The sequence below is a fragment of the Hemibagrus wyckioides genome, linkage group LG11, assembly GCF_019097595.1.
Source record: "Hemibagrus wyckioides isolate EC202008001 linkage group LG11, SWU_Hwy_1.0, whole genome shotgun sequence".
In the NCBI taxonomy this organism is placed as follows: domain Eukaryota; kingdom Metazoa; phylum Chordata; class Actinopteri; order Siluriformes; family Bagridae; genus Hemibagrus; species Hemibagrus wyckioides.
In genome coordinates, this window is record NC_080720.1 from 34,274,046 (window position 1) to 34,276,545 (window position 2,500).

At 45.9% G+C, this 2,500-nt stretch overlaps 1 protein-coding gene across 1 annotated transcript in view; it reads right to left on the reverse strand.

The window, feature by feature from the left end:
• rasal3 (RAS protein activator like 3) overlaps window positions 1-2,500 on the reverse strand; it is a 21,477-nt gene that overhangs the window by 18,853 nt on the left and 124 nt on the right. Inside the window, exons 1-2 of the mRNA XM_058402647.1 lie at window positions 1,464-2,500; window positions 566-690 (exon numbers count right to left, since the gene is read on the reverse strand). The exon at window positions 1,464-2,500 is cut by the window's right edge and continues 124 nt beyond it. Coding sequence (XP_058258630.1) covers window positions 566-690; window positions 1,464-2,004 — 666 coding nt within the window. The 5' untranslated portion in view covers window positions 2,005-2,500. The remainder of the gene's footprint in view (window positions 1-565; window positions 691-1,463) is intronic.

Genomic DNA, 2,500 nt, shown 5'->3' on the forward strand with positions numbered 1-2,500 from the left:
AGAGTTCCGTATAAACCGGAGTGTAGTGAGAGTTCCGTATAAACCGGAGTGTAGTGAGAGTTCCGTATAAACCGGAGTGTAGTGAGAGTTCTGTATAAACCGCAGTGTAGTGAGAGTTCTGTATAAACCGGAGTGAGAGTTCCGTATAAACCGGAGTGTAGTGAGAGTTCTGTATAAACCGGAGTGTAGTGAGAGTTCTGTATAAACCGGAGTGTAGTGAGAGTTCTGTATAAACCGGAGTGTAGTGAGAGTTCTGTATAAACCGGAGTGTAGTGAGAGTTCTGTATAAACCGGAGTGTAGTGAGAGTTCTGTATAAACCGGAGTGTATTGTGTGTAGTGTGTGTTTTATTGTACAGTCCAGTACAGAGAGAGAGTAGTGTCAGCACTGACTCCTCCCACCCCGTGTGGAATTAAAGAGTCGCATGGCATGGAGGAGGAACGACCTCCTCAGTCTGTCAGTGGAGCAGGGCAGTGACACCAACTGAACACAGTGTCTGTGTGTGTGTTTGTGTGTGTGTGTGTGTGTGTGTGTGTTTGTGTGTGTGTGTGTGTTTGTGTGTATACCTCCTCCTCTCGGGAGATGAAGATCTGTCCATCCTGAAGGATACAGTTATTGATGTCCCACACAGGAACATCCTGAGGAACCCAGGAGAACTGAACTGAATCTGCAGGGTCCACACTTGGCACATCTACACACACACACACACACACACACACACACACACACACACACACACACACACACGCTGTCAGAATGAGTAATTCTTGAATCTAACCACTGCATTGTGTTTAATGGTGTAAAAGTTCTCATCAGATCGTATCTCTGCTTCTGGAAACAAAATCAAGTTTAAAATGTTTTATTTTATTAAAAGTTTCCTGTGTCACTGTATAAAGTTAATTATTTCTAAGACGGAATGCTGAAGGATTAATCTCCATCGTTAAAGAGTTCACCAGTCAGGGATTTTACAGAAGTCATGCTGACGTCACCGGGAATCAGCCAATTACACAATCGGGGGCGGGGCATCTGCGTTTAAAACCTTTATATGTCTCATTAAAAAAGAAGAGGAAAAAAACACATCCGCCATGAACCAGTAAATGGTACTGATTGACTGACCTTTTACTGACCCTAACATATCACATGTGTCTCTGCTGAAAGTGGAATTTTATGTTTTACTTCAATTTCAGTTAAATTCTCTTTAAAGGGATTTGACAAGAAAAGTCTCAATCTGGCAACCGGAAGTGTTTATTCTGCCTCTTAAGGCTCCTTCACTGTTAGAGTTTGAGTTTAAAGTTAAATATTTCACTTGAACATCTGATTTTTTTTTTCAGAATCTGAATATAAGAAGAATATTAGATGTTAAAATGATTAAGTCTGTGTTTGACATTTGCATTTTTCTATTATTTTATTAATTGAAGTTTTTTTATAATTATGATGATGCTGATGATGGTCAGTGGTTCTCACCCTCGCGCTGTTGTTGTTGTTGTTGTTGTTGTGCGGTGCTCGTGTTGTTTCGGTTTTGTGCGCGTGGCCTCTTCAGTCTCTGGGACACCTGGCGCAGGTATTTGCGGAATTTCCCGCCCTGTGGCGTGTCCGCGGCCGCGCCGGTCTCCACCGGTGAAGGTGATGATGATGATGAAGGAGACAGGATGGAGGACAGGAGCGAGCCGGGAGGTTCTGACAGCGCTCTGCGGAATGGGTTCTTCCTCCCACTGGCGGGTTTGGTGCCTCCGCCCCCCCCACGCGACCCCGGTGCCGGTGACGGTGCCGGTGATTTAGAGGGCGTGTCCTCACTCAGCGTTTTCCTCCAGCTCTGCATCTTACTCCACTTGTTTCCCGTGCTTTTCTCTGATGGATCGCCGCGCGCGCCCTCCGTGTGCCAGGTGTACGTGTTTAATAAGTTCCCATCGTCCGCGCGCTCTCCTCCGTTCTCCTCCTCATGCATCACCTCATCTTTCTCCATCTCTGCGCGCGCCTCCGCCTCAGACTCCTTATCAGTTCCCATAGATGTAGTGAAGGAGTGATGGAAGGATGGAGTTACTTCACTCTCAGAGGTTTAGCTCCCGTCACGGTCAGTTCTTTACTGATCCTTACTGTTTCAGCTTCTCACACACTCCCTGGGTCTGCACGCGCTCTGCTTCATAACCACTTCCTGTTGCATGTATTTATAGGAAACGTCCAACGTCTGAGCTCTGTCTTCTCTACAAATGACGGCCACTGAGATGTTTTCAGGTTTTTATTGTTCCTGCTGTTCCTCTGAGGACCTGAGTGACCAGAACCTTTAATACAAACTCCACAGAGTTCTCCAGAACCTCCAGCTTTATAATGTGCACTGCCTGCCCTTCTCTTCTCTAGAGTTTCTGAGGTCGTTTCCTGCAACGGAAATGTCAGAAGTGGTGTGTGTGCATGTGCATGTGTGTGTGTGTGTGTAAAAGGGGGAGAGAGAGAGAGAGAGAGAGAGAATCTATGTGGCTTTAAATGCGTCCACCTTTAACAGTCAT